The sequence below is a fragment of the Triturus cristatus genome, unplaced genomic scaffold (genome assembly GCF_964204655.1).
Source record: "Triturus cristatus unplaced genomic scaffold, aTriCri1.1 SCAFFOLD_118, whole genome shotgun sequence".
NCBI classification, from domain to species: Eukaryota; Metazoa; Chordata; class Amphibia; order Caudata; family Salamandridae; genus Triturus; species Triturus cristatus.
Window position 1 is genome coordinate 769,073 of NW_028187322.1, and position 18,169 is coordinate 787,241.

Here is an 18,169-nt window from a genome sequence, read left to right on the forward strand (position 1 = left end):
TTAAAGAGTTCACTACCTCTACTAACGAACACACAGTATCCGCTTCCCAAAAGTGGACCGACTCCCTCTCAGAATTTTTCGAGGAAAAAATCATGAATATCCATCGTACCTTCCCCCCGTCCTTAAATACACCGACTTGGAAGAACTCCCCTACCCCCCACTTAGTTCAGATGAACTTATACAGAATTTCAAGGAATGTGACCCCAAATCCGTCACTGAGGCCATGATAAAAATCAAATCTGGCTCCCCAGATGATCCTTTCCCTTCTAAAACATTTTCTACGTTGGCTCCCACAGTATTAACTGGACTAGTCAAAGTATTCAATAAGTCCTTGGCAGAATCCGACTTTCCGTCATGCTGGAAGAAAGCCAGAATCAGGCCTATTCTAAAAAAGCCTTTGGCGGATCTGGAGATATTTCTGAATTATCGGCCAATCTCTCTGCTACCTTATTTTGGGAAAATATTGGAGTCTCTGGTAAATGAGCAGCTTGTGAGCCACCTTGAGAGCCATGGACTTTTAGATCCCTCTCAATCCGGTTTCAGAGCCGCACACAGCACGGAGACTGCTCTGGTCGAGGTCACTGACAATATCAGATTGGCCTTAGACAAACATCAGTCAGCCATCCTCATTTTGCTTGACTTATCGGCGGCCTTCGACACCATCTCCCATCATATTCTTGAACGACGACTTTGGGAGATGGGGGTCAGGGGGCCGGCCTTGAAATGGTTCAGCAGTTATTTGAGGGATAGCAAAACCATTGTCCAGATGGGTAATATTACCTCTAGTGAACGACCAGTAAAGATGGGCGTTCCCCAGGGCTCCATCTTGAGCCCCACCCTTTTTAATCTTTATATGACCCCTCTAGCTGCAGTGATTAGGCAATATGGCTTTGATGTCATATCCTACGCTGATGACACTCAGATTCTAATCACTCTTGGTCCCGATCTTTGTGAAACCAAGCAACGCTTTAGAGATTGCTTGACTCACGTGGATAAATGGATGTTATCTAATCAACTCCAATTAAATGGGACCAAATCGGAGATTATGCTTTTTGGTAAAGCAACTGACCACTGGACGCAGGACTGGTGGCCGTCTAGGCTCGGCCCGTGTCCCCCTCATAAGAATGTGATCCGAAACCTTGGCTTCTACATCGACAACAATTTGTCTATGAAGGGGCATGTGAATCAGGTCATCGGCATGTGTTACGGTGTCATGCGTAGCCTTCGCAAAGTTTTTAAGTGGCTTCCCCTTGAGGCCCGCAGACCTTTAATACAAGGTCTAATTGTCAATAGAATGGACTACGGCAACGCTCTTTTGCACGCTATCAATTCTGATCTTTTAACCAAACTTCAAGTTCTCCAGAACACGGCTGCTAGGCTAGTCCTAGACCGCCCGTATAGAACCTCAGCGTCATCTTGCTTAAACACTCTTCACTGTCTCCCTGTGAGAAAACGTACTCTCTTTAAAACTCTGTTTAACCCACAAGCAAATGTATGGAAAAGGCCCAAAATACTGGTTGTCGAAACTCTGATGGTACCAACCCCCTAGGGCTCTGTGCTCTAGCGACTCTGTCCTGCTCACCCCCCTTAAAATTCACACTGCTAGACAGGGGGGCCGTGCTTTCTCCTATCTGGCCCCAGCATCTTGGAACAAGATGCCTTACCATCTCCGCAACACGTCAGATCATAGTTGTTTCCGTAAGAAGCTAAAGACCTGGCTCTTTGGAAACTAGTCTCTGGTCCGTTCTTCTTTTTCAGACCCGTCTGCACGCGCCATGAGACTCTGAAGAGTGATATGTGCGCGATATAATTACTTCTGACTTGACTTGACTTGACTTGACTGCTCTGCAACGCTACCCTCAGAGTCAGGCACGACAATTGGGTGTTTGGTTCCCAGTGACGGACAAATGTAGTCATTTTATTTGTGCAGGCCTCACAGATGCTCGTTTTCCAACATTGGTGTCTAGCGGTGGGAAACATAGTATCCCATTCTGGTGCGCATTTATAGCATTTGATAAGTCTAGTTTTGCCACACATTACCTATGCAGTAATGAGCAAATGGAAGAGCGCAAGGCTCTGAGAAGGGTTCAAAGTTTTGGTAATGTGAACTAGAAGTATAGGAAAGGAAAGCCCCATGCACATTTATGTCATGTGAAGATATTATGGTTTAAATGTAAATTGTATTGATAGGACCGCGCTATGTTGATTATAATGTGCTAGCGGGATGGTGCTTTCCAGGAAATTATTGCATACAAATGTTCTAAGCCATATTGTACTCCTTTGAACCCTAACACTACACACACTACACCTGCATGAGGAGGGTGTCTCCTCAAGAGATAGGGACAGCAACTGATACCTACATCACAGGTGGGGGTGGATTGACCTTTAAGGGGGACAGGAGAGGTAGGGGTCCTGGGAGGTTCCTGCACTTTTTAAGGGCAGGGAGGGTTTCCACAGGAGGGGCCCCAGGTATCCTTCCCCCGCTGAAAGTTTACTTGCCATTTGGTCTGGCCAAAACAACTGGAAGGGTGGGGCAGGAGGTTTCTTTACCACGGGTAGTAACGCCCCAGGGGTTCCCATGGTGGGGGACACCAAGGAACTTTTCCGACGGTGGGAGGAGGGTGTGTTAGAGTTGGGTGTCTCGCAGGTCCCCCAGGTTAACTGGTGGGGAGGTGAGCAACCCAGGGGTCACCCCTGGTAGTGGGTGGCCACGAAGGAGGGTAGTTCTTGAGTGATGGTTTGTAGTGGTAGCCCCTAGGTACACTAGGTGGGCTAGGTAACTGACCCAGTGCAGATCTGAGTGGGGGTGATGTGCCCCCTAGGTTTCAGGTCAAGGGTCAGTGGCGGACCCTGAGGTGTCAGGGTCCGGTAGGTGGTTACCCCGGGGTGGCCCATGGTGATGGGTGGCCCCAAAGGAGGGGTAGGTTTCGAGCTTGGGTGTCACCCTGGAGCTAGTGTGGTGAGCCTGAGGTGGTGGCTACGGCGATGCCTGGCCAGGTGACCAGTCAGGTAGGTCCTAGGGGACTTGTATCCCAGGACCAGAAGCATGAGGGTGTTCCCCAGCTCGATGCAGGTAGTAGACCTCTGCAAGGTAGTACCACCCTGGACACAGTGAGGCCCATCTTAAGTGAAGGGACCCTGTGTTTCCTCAAAGGGGTGGTGCAGGCCTAGCTGGGATCCTTAGGGTCCCTGGCTGATGGAAGTAGTACCGCCCTGAAGACAGGTGGGGCCTATCTTAAGTGAAGGGACCATGTGCTTCAGCGGAGGGCAGTGCAGGCCTAGTCGGGATCTTTAGGGTCCCTGGCTGAGTGTGGTAGTACTACCCTGAAGGCAGGTGGGGCCTATCTTAAGTGAAGGGACCCTGCTCTTCAGAAGGGGTGGTGCAGGCCATCCAGGGACCATGTGGTTCCCTGGACGGTCTCCCAAGGCGCTGCTGGGAGACCGGGGAGAGCCATGAGAGGTGGGCCTGGGTCTAGCTAACTCGGGGCCCACAGGCTCTCTAAGGGTACTCCGGGAGGAGAGCGCACCTCTCGGAGGGAAGGGTGCATAGGCCCTGTTTTCGCAGCAGAGAACAAGTAAGGGGTCTAGGTTCCCGGGGTAGTTTCCGTGTGGAGCTACTGACGGGGGGAATGAGCTGTAGGATGTCTGACGAGGCACCCTCAGTGTTCCTCCCTGGCACTGCCAGCGTGGTAGTGAGGCCGGTCTGAGGTTCTATTCTGGGAGTCAGGCCAGTGGCCAGAGGAGCTTTATTGTGTGGGAAAAGCATGATTGGCTGTGCTATGTTCAGGGAAGACAGTCACCCCGAAAGGGTGGTGGCAGCAGAATGACCCCAGCGGCAGGCTGAGGGGGAGGGTCCAGAGAGGTTGAATCTTTGTTCCAACCAGTACCCTCTCTCCGTTTGGTCTTTGCACCCGAAACTCTAGAAGGGAGACCAGCTAGTGACCCAGGGGATGGGATGTAGACCTATCCCAGAAGACCGCATCGGTGCTGAGGCACTGTACTCTTGTCCAGAGAAGTGGTAGGCATAGTGTTGCATGCCCAAGGGCAAAGCTGGGCCTAGTTAGGCTGAGTCCATGTAGGCCATGAGTGACCTAGAGGTATCTAACCTAGAGCCCAGAGGGTCCTTAGGGTAGTCTGGGATCCCTGTCATGGGTAGAGATTTCATGGATGGAAGGAGTAGGTGGTCTGAGCGGATAACTGGTGAGTAAGGGGGTCTGGTCAGAACCCCTTCTAACTAGTTATCGCTGACTACGGGAAGTGTACCCATGTAGAGTGGCTTACTTCTTCCCTGTAGGAATCAGCTGGGGGATGGCGTGTGTTAGAAAAAACACAGCGAACAAACTCCGGACAGCCACGCAGCCCACAAGGACCATCACCTCATCAGGACTGCCAAGAGGACCTCCTTCAAAGGCCGCCTCGACAACAACGCACACAATAGCAAGGAGCTCTTCAGCATCGTAAAGGAACTCTCCAATCCCAGCTCCAACACCAACGACATCCCGCCGTCGCAAACCCTGTGCGACTCCCTTGCCACTTTATTCCTCCGCAAGATAGCAGACATCCACAACAGCTTCAACACCCAGACAGCCCCTACAGACAGCAACACAACAGACTCTCCGCACACCATCGACCACGACCCCCTGCTAGCCTGGACTAGTGTGAGCATCGATGACACCATCAAGACCATGAGCACAATCCACTCCGGCTCCCCGTCAGACCCATTCCCGCACCACATCTTCAACAAAGCCAGCAGCTCCATCGCACCCCACCTGCGCAACGTCATCAATCTCTCCCTCGAGACCGCGACCTTCCCAGAGAGTTGGAAACACGCCGAGATCAACACCCTACTCAAAAAAACCAAGGCAGACCCTAGATACCTCAAGAAATCCCGGCCCATCTCGCTGCTCCCGTTCCCGGCCAAGGTCATCGGGAAGATCGTCAACAGACAGCTAACCCGATACCTCAAAGAAAACAGAATCCTGGACCCCTCCCAGTCAGGGTTCCGCAGCAACCACAGCACCGAGACCGCCCTCATCGCCGCCACCGAAGACATCAGGACACTGCTGGACAACGGTGAGACCACGGCCCTCATCCTCCTGGACCTCTCCGCTGCCTTCGACACAGTCTGCCACTGCACACTACGCGCACGCCTCCACGCCGTAGGGATCCAAGACAAAGCCCTGGAATGGACAACCTCCTTCCTCTCCGGCAGAACCCAGAGCGTCCGCCTCCCCCCATTCCGATCCGAAGCTTCAGAGATCATCTGCGGCGTACCCCAGGGTTCTTCCCTCAGCCCGACACTGTTCAACATTTACATGGCACACGTCACCCGACAGCACGACCTCAACATAATCGCCTACGTCGGCGACACTCAACTGATCCTCTCCCTCACCGAGGACCCCATCACCGCCAAAGCCAACCTCCACAAAGGAATGAAGGTCGTCGCCGACTGGATGAAGACCAGCCAACTGAAGCTGAACACGGACAAAACGGAGGTCCTTATCCTCGGCTCCAACCCTTCAGCCTGGGACGACTCCTGGTGGCCGACGGCACTGGGGGCAGCCCCGACACCCACCGACCACGCACGCAACCTGGGAATCATCATCGACTCAACGCTCTCCATGACCATGCAAGTCAACGCTGTCTCCTCCTCCTGCTTCAACACCCTCCGCATGCTCCGCAAGATCTACAGGTGGATCCCGACAGATACAAGAACAACAGTCACCCAGGCCCTCGTCAGCAGCAGACTCGACTACGGAAACACCCTCTACGCGGGAGTCCCGACCAAGCTCATCAAACGACTGCAACGCATCCAAAATGCCTCGGCACAACTGATCCTCGACGTACCACGCCATGGCCACATCACCCCCACCTGAGAAACCTGCACTGACTTCCCGTCAACAAGAGTATATCCTTCATGCTCCTCATCCACGCACACAAGGCACTCCACAAGACTGGCCCAGCCTACCTCAACAAATGGCTTTCCTTCTACATCCCCAACCGCCAGCTCCTCTCCGCCGACCTCGCACTCGCCACCGTCCCGCGCATCCGAAGAACAACCACCGGTGGGAGGTCCTTCTCCCACCTCGCCACCAAGACCTGGAACACCCTCCCACTGAGCCTATGACAGACCCAAGACCTGCTGACCTTCAGGAGGCTACTCAAGACCTGGCTGTTGGATCAGTAGTGCCCCCCCTCCCAGCACCTTGAGACCCTCACGGGTATGTAGTGCGCTCTACAAATGTTTGATTGATTGATTGAAGGTGGTTCTGACACTATGGGCCGCCCGGACTTTTCGCTTTTTAAGCACCTAATTGTTGAGCTTTTACTGTGGGGGAGCCTCATAAGTTGGGACTCACCCACAGTGAACTCAGGATTAACGAGACTGCATGGGGATTTTACTGGTGTCCCCCTGGCTTGACCAGGCCACTGTGCAGCAGCTGGAGTAAGGGACACCGGGCTGGTTACATGCAGACACAGGTGTACATGTGTGTGCACACGTGTAGGCGCTGCGCAGGGGAGGTTCCTAGCGTGCGCAGTCCATGAGCCGCTACAGAGTGAATGGTGTGGCAGTACTTATGCAGACTTGAGTGGTGACGTGGAATAGGCTTTATAACAATGGGAAGGAACATGCCAGGGAAAGTCAGTGTGTTTTATTGTTTTTCACTTCATTATTCCCCAATGGGGATGTGGAGCCCATGGGCTGGATTAACTTTCATAAGGCCTACAGATTCCAGACACGCACAAAGTCCACTGTAGCGGATGTGAAAAGAAGTATTCTGCAGAGTTCAAAGTCATATTTGTACTGCTTTTGGGTCATCCAAAAATGTCACATTTCTCTGAATCAGTCATAACCAGACCCTGGCTGAGGGCTGACCTCAACGGGATGAGTGGATAACCTTTCTTCCACAAGATAAGGCCTCCTCTCCACAAAGAGAAGATGGGTGGGGCTGCAGGCTCATCCATCAGCAGCTATCACTGGGTGCCAGGCACCAGGCTGAACCAAGGTGAAGGCAGCACTGCGGGGCAGGGGACCATGTGGCAGGAGACCCTGGACGACGCCATCTTAAACCAACCCAGTGGCTGGGCAGGAAGGAGGGAGCAGAGGCAGGGAAGTGATGTGTAGCTGTGTGATAGGGCAAACAGAGACTTCCTGCCAGCCCCCTTCCCAACTTTTAAAAAGTGCTTGCACAGGAAGAGAAGCTCTTGGTGTGGTCTGCTGAGGCGGAAGGTGCTGGAGCCTGGCCATGGGCAGTTGGAAGGACGAAACCCCTGACTGCCCCCCAGGGCCCTAACAGCGCCAGACAAAGAGCCCAGGATCGGTGGGCAGAAGCAGGGGCCTCTGCGCAGGGAGAAGAAAGACCAAGGAAGAGAGCCAGGCAGGGAGCCAGTGAAGACTGCTCCCTGCTGAATCCCCTCTCTCGGAGAGTGTTCCCAGTGGCTGGGGCCGGCCAAGAGGAGCGAGAGGAGATGAAAATGAAGAAAATCGGACTCCAGGGGGCTGAGATATGCCCCCCAGAAGGTAGGCAACCTTTGACACCGCCTGGGACCGACGACGAAGCGTGTGGGGCCCTGCCGCAGGTCGCAATCATGCCCCCGGGGTGGGTCAGGTCCCGGGAGCTTCACCAGGAGGAAGCCAAGTCGGGGGGCGCCATCGCGCTCCCCATGAAGTTGCCCAGAAGGGGGCCAGGAGCCCACCTTGCTTCCCAGTGATGCCGAAGGAGGGGGGCGGGGAAACGCCGTCACACCCCCTGCGAAAATGTGCCCGGGCCCCGAAGATGCAGCGGAAGTCGGGGAGCGCCGTCGCGCTCCCTGTGAAGGTAGAGAGAGGGCCCGGGATCCCAACTCCGGGCACCCGAAGAATGCCGGTCCAAGCTGGGGGGGGCGCCACCTCGCCCCCCGTGAAGATGGCCCATGGGCCCGGGACCCCATGGGCCCCGCAGAGGAGGAGGAGGCCGGGGGAGTGCCGCTGCACTCCCCTGAGGTCCGACCGGGCCGAAGCGGCGTGTCTGCCCGCAGGACCGGGCAGACTAGAAGAGTTGTGCCGGCTCCCGCGGCAGTACGCAAGGGTGCTGGCTGGGTGGGGAGCTGGCGGGGGCAGACGGGGTGGGCTTCCCGGGCTGCCCTCCAACAATGGAGCGGTGTGGGGCCCCCGGGTGGGACCGGGGCTCCCCGAGGTCAAGAGTAGGAGCTAGAGGCCTGGATGGGACCGGGCCCCGACAAGCGGCAGAAGTGGCCGGGGTGGGCTCCCCGAGCCGCTGTTCCTTACCTGGGGGTCCGGGTGTGACCGGGCCCCCCAACGAGGCCCAGGAAGGCGGCGAAGCGCCAGCACCACCAGTGTGGCTCTCCCCGGCACAGCGGGAGAGCCGCTCATCTATTATTCATAAAAAGGAGCTGAAGCGCCCCATAATGCCTTGCAAGGCATGGGGAATTCATCGTTTTGGTGCCCGGTGGCCCCCCAGAGGAGGGGGTCACCCTCAATTGTTAAAAGGTGCTGGGAGGAGCTGCTGGAAACGCGCTGTTTTGTAATGTCATCACTGGCAGACGTAATCATGGGCGGGAAAGCACGAGTCACTGAGTCCCCGTAGCACACCTCCCAAGCGGACACATAGAGTTTTCTGTCCGAGTACTGAAGGGCATCTCGAGGTGAGGGCCACAACAATAAACCGCAATTTTATCTAGTTGACCAGCAAATAAGAGGATTAAAATTCTGATTCTGGCGTCCCTGCTTGGCAAAAAGTGACCCTGCACTCGCCGATTTATTTTCTATCCTCCGCGTCTTTATTCTGGCACCAGAGGGAGCCACTGGAAATAGTTTGTGTATTTCTATGCACATTTGATAAGCATGCACCTAGAAACACACTGAGCGAATGTTGAAGCACTTAGCGTTGCTTTCTGGCGAATATTTTCTCACTCACTTTTTATTGTTTACTTCTGTTTGGGGAAGACGACAATAGCCGTTGTTTTATCTTTGAAGGTAGAAGTAAAAAAGTAATGTACTTCGTGTGGTCCCCCCTCCAAAAAGTCTGAACCGTCTGACTAGTCACAGAATAACAGACCCTCCCTGTCCTCGAACACACGAGATCTGACCACGCCTATAAAGGTGAAGAATGACAGCACACTGAATGTTTAGTTTACAAGGTTGTTTGGCCTTTTGGAACAGAGTTTGAAAAGAATCTTTTCTTCTGCAGTTTTCTCCTCACATGAAATGCATGCAGCCCCTGTTCCCGGCCGCCCCTCCAAAGCCGCTCTTGTGCCAGGAAGTAGTCGCAAAACAAACTGTTGTTGATATTTGCGGTAACATAAGCGGCGCCCTGTCGCCAGAGACCGCCACATGAAAGCGAGTGTTTGTCTGAAGGGGCCCTAGGGGATGCTGCCAGGACCAGCCCCTCAGCCGAGCCTGTGATTTGTGAGGGGAACATGATGACATCGGCAATTGGACAAATCAGGCACGCCGGTCAGCCAGCCCAGGTGGTATTACTTGGGTTGAATAGAGCTGTGAGCGCCGCAGAGCCAGAGTGCACAAGCCTCCCGCCGAAGGGAGAAAGGACCGGCCTGCAGGCTCGAGAAGGGAGCCTCTGACATGGCCCCAAGAAGCCGGCTCCACTTACACCAGGTAGGGCACAGAGCGCTATATGTGCATGTGAGCACGCGTGGCTGTCCCTCTGCCACCGTAAACCCCGGACCCTCCCACATGAAAGAAAAATAATAACTTTTTCGTAAATCATTCCACACTTTTTTGTTACTTTTTTCCAATCCCAGACAACGAGGAAGTCAAGCCCTCCCCACCACCCCAATGTTAAATGTTAATATTTTTTAGGCTATTTTTGGATGCGCGCGCTTGTGTGGATGTGGGTAGTGTGAAGTTCTTTGATGTGCTTGCTCTAGTCTTTGATGAATGTATAGGTCTGCCCTTTCTGCTGCTCCCTTTAACATCTGCTTTCTTGATTTCCCAGGTGATATCTCTGGTCACCTTTGCCATCAGTGTCAACATCTGTCTGGGATTCACGGTAAATCGCTATAAAAGGTCAGAAGATTGGGATGAAGACATTCCCTCTGGTAAGCGCTTTTACAGTATGTCTTGCCTGTCCCCAGTGAATCCGTGTTAATGATTACTGGGGACTGCTCACCCCTTGCTGCCAGCCAGTGACTGAAAATGTGTTGATATCTGCTCACGACATACGTCTGACTACTGTTGTCTACATATTCAGTATATCACGTGCATAAAGTCTGCAGGGTCACACCTACGTTGGGTCTGCGGGCTCATTGGACTAGAGCATCCTCAGCAGGATGCCCTGATGCAGGGATTCGGTTACAGTGCCAAATGGCTCCAGGCAGAAATATGGCTTCATTAAGGCAGGGACGGCAGATCTATGTGAAGCGATGTGCGCGCTAATCAAAACGTTCAAACTCGGCACTGCGGGGAGGCGCAAAAAGCAATCTTCACCTTGACATGGGAATTCTGAGGCCTGGATACGATCCCTGCTCATTTCTTTCATTTGGCAGCTACGGGATTCTGATCTCTTCGAGGCCTCCGCGGCTTACCTGTAATGAGTTCCAGCTAGAGTGCGTCCTCGTGCAAATATACGCTGAGGTTGTTTTTAGTGCAACTCTCAAAAACGTAATGTAGACCCACCCTCCTGTAGCAGGCAATTTATGGTGGAATTGTGCCTAATCCCATGATTCAGTGGTCACTCCAGTTGCAGGAGAAGTAGGTGGAAGGAAGGAGGCTGGCCTACAATGTAGTTGGGGGTTCTCCATCAGGCTACACCCCTCAAGGCTGGCCGGTCTGGGGAGGAGTCAGTTGTGTGTCAAGGTGTCTTCTGTCATGCGACTGACTCTACGCTAGTCTTTCAGATGCACTGGCCTGGTGGGGCATCCCCCGGTATTGGAGTCCCTAACACACACATGACTGTGACCCAGCCCTGCTGTCCTTTCAGAGTAATGGGGTTGGCTTGGGGTGACCTTGAGTGCAGGTCCTGGTCTCCTCCCACCTGTAGACTTGCAGGGTTTTGAATCGTGCAGGGAAAGTCACTAGTTGTTGAACCCATCACCAGATCAGTTCGATGGCTTCTACTAAATCTACATGTCTGAGTCCATAATTATGTGTGCATATAAAAAAGCTATGTGTGCATGGAAAGCTCCCGTTCCATGAAGGCATCCCAAAGACGTGCCTGACCTATTTAAACTCAATGAATTTTTTTTTTGCAAGCCCTGGCTTCTCTGACAGGGGGCCCTCGACTGCTGCAACCTCAGGCTCAAACCAGTCAATCCTCAGCAGCTTTTTCACAATCTGCTTGTATCTTGTAGACCACTGCAGAGGCTCTACATTGTTGACCATGTACATCTCGCTTTTCCTAAGATCTAAGAACTAGAGTACATAAATTGCACTGGTGGCACAACTGTTTAGTGGTAAATGGTGTACAGGTGGTGCTGTGTCCTCAATTTGTGCTACGTCACGCATGTCACAGAATTATCAATTACATATTTTGCATATAAATGCTTTTTATAAAGTTGATGCTCTTGATAAAGTATGACTCTGACAAACATGGTACTTGGGTATACATTTTGTTACTTTTGTGCTGATCTCCAGCTCTTTTAACAAATTAAACACAGATATGCGTGTAGTGTTGGGTTTTGTTGCTGAGTCCATTTCCCAGAGATGTGACAAGTGGCATTCATGAGGTATTCTGTAGAGCTGTGATTCTGAGCAGTGCTGTTGAGTCGGGTTGCAGAGTTGGGCTTCTAAGTCGAGTTGCTGAATTTTGCCCGAGTCGGGTTGCTGATTTGTGTCAGGTTCATTAGAAGTTTCCCTGGGTTGTATTGAAGAGCTGTGGTGCCAAGTAACTACTCTGAGGTGGGTTGCTGAAACGTTATACCAAATGATGTTGCTAAGATGTGTTGTATGCACTCTAATCACCTAGCCAGTTACATGCCCTTTTCCTATCACTGTGCCAAAACCCAAGCACTTATAAATTCACCATGCAATCTCCTTGCAGTACTCTAATCATCCAGTCAGTACCCATGTAGTCATGCAATGACCCAGGCACTAACTCATGCACTTCTGCAATCCCTGGAGCACTACCTATACAGTTCAGTTATCTCCCTGTTACTACCTATGCAGTCCTCCAATCACCCAGCCAGTTCCATGTCCTTATCTAATCACTGCGCCAAAACACAAGCACTTATAAATTCACCATGCACTCTCCTTGCAGTACTCTAATCTTCCAGTCACTACCCATGTACTCATGCAATGACCCATGCACTAACTCCTGCACTTCTACAATCCCTTGAGCACTACCTACACAGTTCAGTAATCTCCCTGTTACTACCTAAGCACTCCTCTAATCAACTAGCCAGTCCCATGTCCTTATCCAATCACTGCGCCAAAACCCAAGCACTTATAAATTCACCATGCACTCTCCTTGCAGTACTCTAATCATCCAGTCACTACCCATGTAGTCAAGCGATCACCCAGGCACTAACTCATGGCAAATACACAGGAGGTCATGCTAATCACAGGGGTACCCCAACGCATAGTGTTCTAGTGTATGTAGGTGTTTCCACTGTATTCTAAGTGTCTTTTAGAATAGCACTGTCTGTAGGCCTGGTTAGTCAGTCAGTTACTACCAGTACCTGTCAGCAAAACGTTGGTGGAACACAAGGACTTTCTGCTCCTCTGTTGGGTTTTTTCTGCACATCTCTTGCTTCTTCCTGCACTTTTCTTCGTCTTTCAGGACTTCTGTTGCCTCTTTCTGCATTTGTCTTGCTTCTTTTTGTGCTTTTCTTCCTCTTTCTTCACATGTCCTACCTTTGTAGGCATAGTTAGAAATTAGCTTTTTAAAAACCTTTGAAAGTCACTGAAAAAAACACACGTTTAAGGGACGTGATAGTTAGTTGGATATTTCACTCATACAAAACCAGAGAAATTCGGCCGTTCTAGTTAGTTCAGTTAACTATAACTCTCGCCCCCGCAATACACTGCTGATGACATCACATATTAACTCATTCATGACATGGTCAGTGACATCACTGATGACATCATCCACGTGCTAATCTGATGCACCTCCTCATACCCTTGTCATGACTCCCAGCCCTGCACTCCTGTATAACACTCGAACTACACCTATGTGCAGAATGCGTAAACTTTCCCAGGTTAAAACCCTTCCCTGTACCGTGGCAGCCAGCACTCCAAAAGTAAATGTGAATGTGCCTATGTGTATTTTAATTATGATTGTATTGTACACCACTGTATTGCTTAAGCATATTGTCATTGTTTGTTTTATTAGTGGCCTTTGGATTTGTATCAATGCTTGTTTAACTCGTTGCCCCTGGATTTAGCAATTTCTGAACCCTAGATTTAGCAATGACAAAACGGTTCAGAACTCATGCTGTTTCCAGCGCCTTGTTGAATATAGAAGCGGAACAGAACTCGCGCTGCTTTCAGCACCTGTGAAGAGACCCGACCCGATTCAATATCGGAATCGGGAGACTGCCACGTGTAACATTGCGTATGACGTAGCAGCCATTTCGGTTGTGGCATGAGTATATAATGCCACACCCAACTTCTGGAAGCTGCTTAGCCTTCCGGATTCGTTTGAGGACAGCTGACTGCTTACCTGTTTCCTGACTGGGATTCTTCTTGACTCCTGAAAATTTCAGAAAAGTAGAGCAGCTCTTCAGAGGATACCTGAATAAGGAAAAGACAAAACAAAAGCTAAGTGAAACATTCCTTATTTCTGGCGCCCATCGCAAGACAGTACAGAACTGGAAAATAATCCTTAGCAACGTTAAAGAACAATTTTTGGGACCTTTTCTTAGCAACAAGGCTTGGAAGACTTTAAGAGGAACTTAAGGACTAAGTAAGTGAAACTCGGTTATGTACCTAAAGGTATTCGAAAACTTAAAGTCAGAGATATTAGTAACTTATTCAAATGTTTTCATGTTCCAGGGAAAATCATACATTCTTCTACAACTGAAGGAGACCAGGCAACCATCATACTGACTTCACCATAAGACTGACTCCGTTTCATTACTATCTACATCATCATCACAAGACTGCTGGACGTTACTCCTAAAGATCGCTGGTAGGAAGGTTTCTTTAGCATTTCCTGGGGTGAAGGCTTAGTGAGAATTAGTTACTAGTTAAACCACATCACATGGCCACATTCTGTATTGTTGCATCGCAGGTCGACAACAGGACATCGCCAGCGCCCAGTATCCGGCTCTCCTCCATGAGTTCTATCTTGTAGCCTTAAGTGTATTCTGAATCACAGGTTATTTGATAGGGTTCTTGGAAGTTGGCTCATAGCGTCTCTGCAAAACTTTTCCAAGCACCTTACAGTTAAGAGTGGTTGGTGACCTGACAGAAGGCTAAGCCCACGAATACTGTTTCGCCCAGATGCTGTGAATCAAACTGCACAGATCTCGTTGCAGGATATTGCTGCAATTTTATCTGATATTAAAGCAGAGAATGCAGCATTGCGCAGAGATATTTCAGCTTTGCAAACAAACATGCAAGCGACTACTGCTTCCGGTTCTGCTTCTTGGGGAGTTCCTCCTTCTGAGAAACCAATTTTAAAACCATCTACTTTTAAAACAAACATGCAGACTTTGCACAGTACCAATGCTTCAACCCCAACGCAAATTTAAGTAGTGACTCCAGTTACTGTTCCCTTAGCTCCCCCAGAAAGGTTTTATGGGGATAGTGCCAAATTCACTATTTTTTTTAATCAATGCCATCTTCATTTCATAGCAAAACCAACTGCTTTCCCTGACGACTCTTCTAAGGTAGCTTTCGTCTTGTCTTATTTAGTAGGCGAAGCAGCCTTATGGTCTGTACCCATAGTTGAACGTAATGATCCACTATTATATGATTTCAGGCGATTCAAGGATACTATGATGAAACTATTTGCCAAACATGTGTTCGTTCAGTCAGCTGATCACGAACTGCTTAATTTGAAACGGATCATCAGATTTAATTCATTACATCTCGTCGTTCAATTGGTTAGTAATAGAAGCAGAGTGGCCTGAGGAAAAAAGGGTCTCTCTGTTTTATAGAGGTCTAAGAGATGAATAAAAGATATGGTGTGTTAGACGGACCGGGAGGGTCGGCCGAGGACAAGGGGAGAGGTCTCCGGGGAGAGCCGTCTCCAGCGATCGTACAGATGAATAACTTCCCCCCCCCACAGATATACACCACACAAGGATAAGATTTAGCGTTCTTTATAGGTGATTTCTTAAGGTACGATGAAATGGTACAAGGAGGTCTGGACTCAGGGGTCCCCTCGATTCGAGTCTCTTGGTTTGGGGAAAGGGGGTAGCGGGACAGTCTGGTTACCAGTCTGGTAGCTGAGATGGTATGGTGGATAGCTCACAATCCTCGAGCTCGGTGTTCTAGCTTGGACGGGCCGCGGCAGCGCCAGCAGGTCCCGGTGAAGATGGTCGTTACACGGTCCGCGGCAGCGCCAGCAGGTCCCGGTGAAGATGGTCGTTACACGGTCCGCGGCAGCGCCAGCAGGTCCCGATGAAGGTGGTCGTTACAACGGTCCGCGGCAGCGCCAGCAGGTCCCGACGAGGATGGATGTTGCAGAAGGCCGCGGCAGCGCCAGCAGGCAGGACGATGGTTCACAAGGCAGGGCTACGGCAGCGCCAGTAGTCCGTCAAGGATGAGTTCTCTCGGTGTCTCTCGACTCCAGGATACAACTGCCTTCCTGCTCTGGAGCTGCCCTAGTTATAGGTCTGGCGCCCTTTGATGTCCGGACCCTCGCACTTGGAGGTCGGGGGGTCCGGGATGAGGAAGTCCAGACACCCAGCAGGGGGTGGAGCCAGTGCCTGGGGGAGCTGGAGGGTGATCGGCACCTGGCGGGGGAGAGCCCTCGACGCTTCTTTCTCCCATTGACCTGCCAAGTGGTCCGTTCACCTCCTGGGTGGATGGTGGTGCCGGGATGTCGGGGCCGGCCAGGCCCAGGGTTAGGGTCGGGCTGAGGCCGCGCGGCCTCGTGGCGCAGTGTCCAAGATGGCGGCTGATCCGACCGGGGAGCCGGTAGTGGTTCGGCCCCATGATACATGGATGTCCGGGGGCAGGAGTTCCGTTGGGAGACGGGGTGCGGGTTGCCCTTGGGGGTAACACCTGGGAGTCCGGGGTTTGGGCCCTGTCGTGCGGGGAGGGAGCAAGCCCTTCATGTGGCCTGTCCAACATGCGTCCCCCCCCAGCTGAAGGCGAGGAGAGTCACCCATCCTCTTGGGGACTCTCCTCGTCGAGGCGGAAAAAGCGTGACAGGCCATCTGCGTTGGCGTGGTCTTGGCCCGGTCGATGTTCCACAGTGAAGTCCATTCCCTGCAGGGAGATAGACCAGCGCAATAGTTTTGGGTTTTCCCCCCGCATCTGCATTAGCCACTGCAGGGGTCGATGATCGGTTTGCACCCGGAAGTGGGTACCGAAGAGATAGGGCCGGAGCTTTTTGAGGGCCCACACCACTGCGAAGGCCTCCCTCTCGATTGTGCTCCAGCGCTGTTCTCGGGCCAGGAGGCGTCTGCTGATGAAGGCCACCGGCTGGTCAAGACCCTCGGGGTTCAGCTGGGAAAGAACCGCCCCGATGCCATGGTCGGAGGCGTCCGTTTGTACAATGAATTCCCGACTGTAATCGGGGGCCTGGAGCACAGGGGCGGTGCACAGGGCGGCCTTCAGCTTCTCGAAGGCCGCTTGACAGTCGGGGGTCCAGTTAATCTTCTTCGGGTGGTTTTTGGACGTGAGACCCGTGAGGGGCCCCACAATGCTGCCATAGTCCCTCACGAACCGCCGGTAGTAGCCAGTGAGTCCCAAGAAGGCTCGGACCTCGGTCTGCGTGACGGGGGGTTGCCAGGACTGGATGGCAGCAATTTTGAGTTGCAGAGGGGCCACCAGACCGCTTCCCACCTGGTGTCCGAGGTAGGTCACGGACCCTTGACCAATTTGGCACTTGCCGGCCTTAATCGTGAGGCCGGCCCGCTGGAGGGCCTGCAGGACCTCTTGGAGGTGGTGGAGGTGGTCGGACCAGTGGCGGCTGTACACAGCGATATCGTCCAGGTAGGCGGCGCTGAACTCTTCGAGCCCCGCCAAGACCTGGTTCACTAGACGTTGAAAAGTAGCTGGGGCATTCTTCATGCCGAAGGGCATGACCTTGAAGTGGTAGTGGCCATCGGGGGTAGAAAAGGCGGACCGTTCCTGGGCCCGGGGTGTGAGACCGATCTGCCAGTAGCCCGCTGTCAGGTCGAAGATGCTGAGGTAGCGGGCGGCCCCCAGGCGGTCGATCAATTCACCCGCTCGGGGGATAGGATGAGCGTCGGTCCGGGTGACAGCGTTCAAGCCCCGATAGTCGACGCAGAATCGGAGTTCAGGAGTGGTGCCGGGGGCAGCGGCTTTGGGGACCAGCACGACCGGGCTGGCCCAGGGGCTGTCCGAGGGTTCGATGACCCCGAGCGTGAGCATCTTGGATACTTCCTCTTGGATGCAGGCCCGCACCCGATCTGGTACGCGGTAGGCCCGGTGCCGGATAGGGGGACTGTCCCCGGTGTCCACGTCGTGCAAGCACCAAGGGGTGATCCCTGGGGTGAGGGAAAACAGTGTAGCAAACTGCAGCAGGAGGTCCCGGCAGCCCTGGCGTTGCTCTGGGGTGAGGGCATCGGAGAGCCGGACCCCGTCCACGGAACCGTCGTTCTCCTGGGTCTTCAGGAGATCAGGGAGGGGCTCGGAGTCTTCTTCCGCCCCACTGTCTGTAGCCATCAGGAGGCTGAGTTCCGATCGCACAAAGTGGGGTTTGAGTCTGTTGGTGTGGAGGACCCGGAGGGGGTTCCGGGGGGACTCCATGTCGATGAGGTAGGTGACGGGGCTCTTGCGTTCGACCACTTTGAAGGGCCCCGTCCACTTATCTTGCAAGGCACATGGTTCGGTGGGGGACATCACCCACACTTGTTGACCAGGTTCGAATTCGACGGAGGGGGCATTCTGATCGTACCATTTTTTCATGTCCTCCTGACTGGCCTCGAGGTTCGCTTTTGCCATTTCCCTGAAGCGCCGGGTCTGATTGCGTAGTGCCAGGAGGTACTTGAAGACGTCTGGGGGGGTCTTTAGGGGGGCCCTCTCCCAACCTTCTTTGACTAGGCTGAGGGGCCCTCGCACAGGGTGCCC

The 18,169-nt window shown here is 52.6% G+C and overlaps 1 protein-coding gene across 1 annotated transcript in view; it reads left to right on the forward strand.

Annotated features, from left to right (window-relative positions):
- The window catches only part of LOC146771963 (proline-rich protein 5-like), a 393,650-nt gene that overhangs the window by 105,148 nt on the left and 270,333 nt on the right, over positions 1–18,169 (forward strand). The window contains exon 4 of the mRNA XM_085640285.1: positions 9,957–10,059. Within this exon, the coding sequence (XP_085496411.1) occupies positions 9,957–10,059 (103 nt within the window). The remainder of the gene's footprint in view (positions 1–9,956; positions 10,060–18,169) is intronic.